Below are 2,304 nucleotides of genomic sequence, written 5' to 3' on the forward strand. Positions count from 1 at the left end.
ATGCAACATACACACACCACACATTCTTATATTATATACACACACACATTATTAAAGATTATATAAAAAAAACACACACAAGAAAACGAGTGATACATCCACTAAACTGTCAAAGGAAACAGTTACACTAATCATCGTATCCACAACAGTGATCAAATATGGGTAATAGGACTACGTGCAGAAACACACATTGTTAACTTCCATATCTAGTCATATTCCAAACATGTATCCCAGGAGTTCCCAAGCAGGACGTTACCAGGTATCAGCCACATGGCTAATACAAGGAAAGTATAAAATGAAAAACTATGTATATAAGTTGCACGAGGTGCTCTTACGTAACACCTGTCATGCAATGCATGAGTTTGCTTCACAAGAGATCCACTCCCTTAACCCACATCAATATAAGAATAAAAAATCCAAGTAATATTATGTATATTTGTATGAATAAAACATCATAACTAACGATTATACCGCACCTGTACCAATCATATGCCACCTCCACACACCCATAGTCAAGAAGCCAGCCTCGTGCACCCTCTAAGGTATTAACGCCCATAAATCCCTGAAAATAATAAAAACCATCTGTTTCCTGTAATGTCTTTATTTCGCTGCTGTGTACCATAAAAAATCGCTACCAGTGCTCTGATTCTCTCCCTCACAGATAAATGCCTATATACCCATGACGTATATACAAAATCCGTCACTAAATATCCGATTGCATTCTGTACCGGTGTTCCGACACCCCCCCCCCCCCCACATCTAAACTTAAAGCTCTTAAGACACTAATCCCACCCCCACCCACCATTCTTAAAACTCTACTAAACCACAACCTTACGGGTTCCAATCTCGTACAGAAATAAACTGCATGAAAGACCGTATCAAGATCCCCACACACACAACACTGCCCCCCCCCTCCTGCACGCGCCTATTCGCTAACACTTCCCCAGACGGCAGTATATTATGTAAAAATTTAAACATTATCTCTCTGACCTTGGCCCGTAACCGTAACGCTTTTAAACGACCCCATATGTCCTTCCATGCATACATTGGATATGTTCCTTCCGCCTTGGCCACTACCTCCCTGCCCTCTACCAGTGCCAGTTTGCCAATCTTGATCTTGCGTGGATCTCTTATATAAATTAGCATCCACAACATGTCCTCACATCTCTTTACGTCCGTGCCGTTCAACCAACGTACCAAGTCCCTTCTTATCCAGGTCAAACCTGTGCCAGCCATTCTACCCTCCCTCAAGTAGCCATGCTTGACATACATGCCTAACAGTCTATTATGCAGATTCATTAACCCCAGGCCACCCCGGCTAACCGGAAGAGACACCACATCCCTCGTTAACCAATCACATCCTGAACACCAAATATATCTATATACACGCGTTAACATACGCTTCTCATCATATGGATTTAACGGATAAATACATGCCACATGCCACAACTTACTGAACACAAGCACATTCACCACAATTGCGCGCTGATGTATAGACAGGCCTCCTTCCCTCAATCCTGTCAAACGACCTAAAACCCTCTCTACAGCCTCACTTGAATTCACCTTCCTCGCATCCTGTATGTTTTCCATATGCACAATCCCACACACCTTAATTTGACTTACTAAAGGCCAGCCTTTCCCCTGGCCTAATACCACACCCGCACAGTCTCCCACCCTTATAAGCATTGACTTTTCCTTATTAACCGTCATCCCAGTTGTTTTCCCGAAACATTCCACCAATTCGCTCACTTTTCCTAAAACCTTTGCTCCACGAAATGAAACCGTAGTGTCATCCACGTAACCTATAATTCCTGATTGTATATGAAATTGTAATTATCACAACATAAAAATTATATAAAATAATATGAAACTATCAAAAAAGGTATATCGGCAATACTTCTGCAAGTTGCAGGACTCCATGTTGCTGTCACATGAGCATCCAGGACTCCATGTTGCCGTCACATGAGCATCCAGGACTCCATGTTGCCGTCACATGAGCATCCAGGACTCAATGTTGCTGTCACATGAGCATCCAGGACTCCATGTTGCCGTCACATGAGCATGCAGGACTCCATGTTGCCGTCACATGAGCATCCAGGACTCCATGTTGCCGTCACATGAGCATCCAGGACTCCATGATTCAGGACTCCATGTTGCTGTCACATGAGCATCCAGGACTCCATGTTGCCGTCAAATGAGCATCCAGGACTCCATGTTGCCTCACATGAGCATCCAGGACTCCATGTTGCCGTCACATGAGCATCCATGACTCCATGTTGCCGTCACATGAGCATCCATGACTCC

At 43.6% G+C, this 2,304-nt stretch overlaps 1 protein-coding gene across 1 annotated transcript in view; it reads right to left on the minus strand.

Annotated features, from left to right (window-relative positions):
• Nucleotides 1–1,236, minus strand: part of LOC128695545 (uncharacterized) — a 100,055-nt gene extending 98,819 nt beyond the window's left edge. The window contains exon 1 of the mRNA XM_070093172.1: nucleotides 991–1,236. Within this exon, the coding sequence (XP_069949273.1) occupies nucleotides 991–1,236 (246 nt within the window). The remainder of the gene's footprint in view (nucleotides 1–990) is intronic.
• Nucleotides 1,237–2,304: the final 1,068 nt, after the last annotated feature.

Source organism: Cherax quadricarinatus, chromosome 42 (assembly GCF_038502225.1).
Source record: "Cherax quadricarinatus isolate ZL_2023a chromosome 42, ASM3850222v1, whole genome shotgun sequence".
NCBI lineage: Eukaryota > Metazoa > Arthropoda > Malacostraca > Decapoda > Parastacidae > Cherax > Cherax quadricarinatus.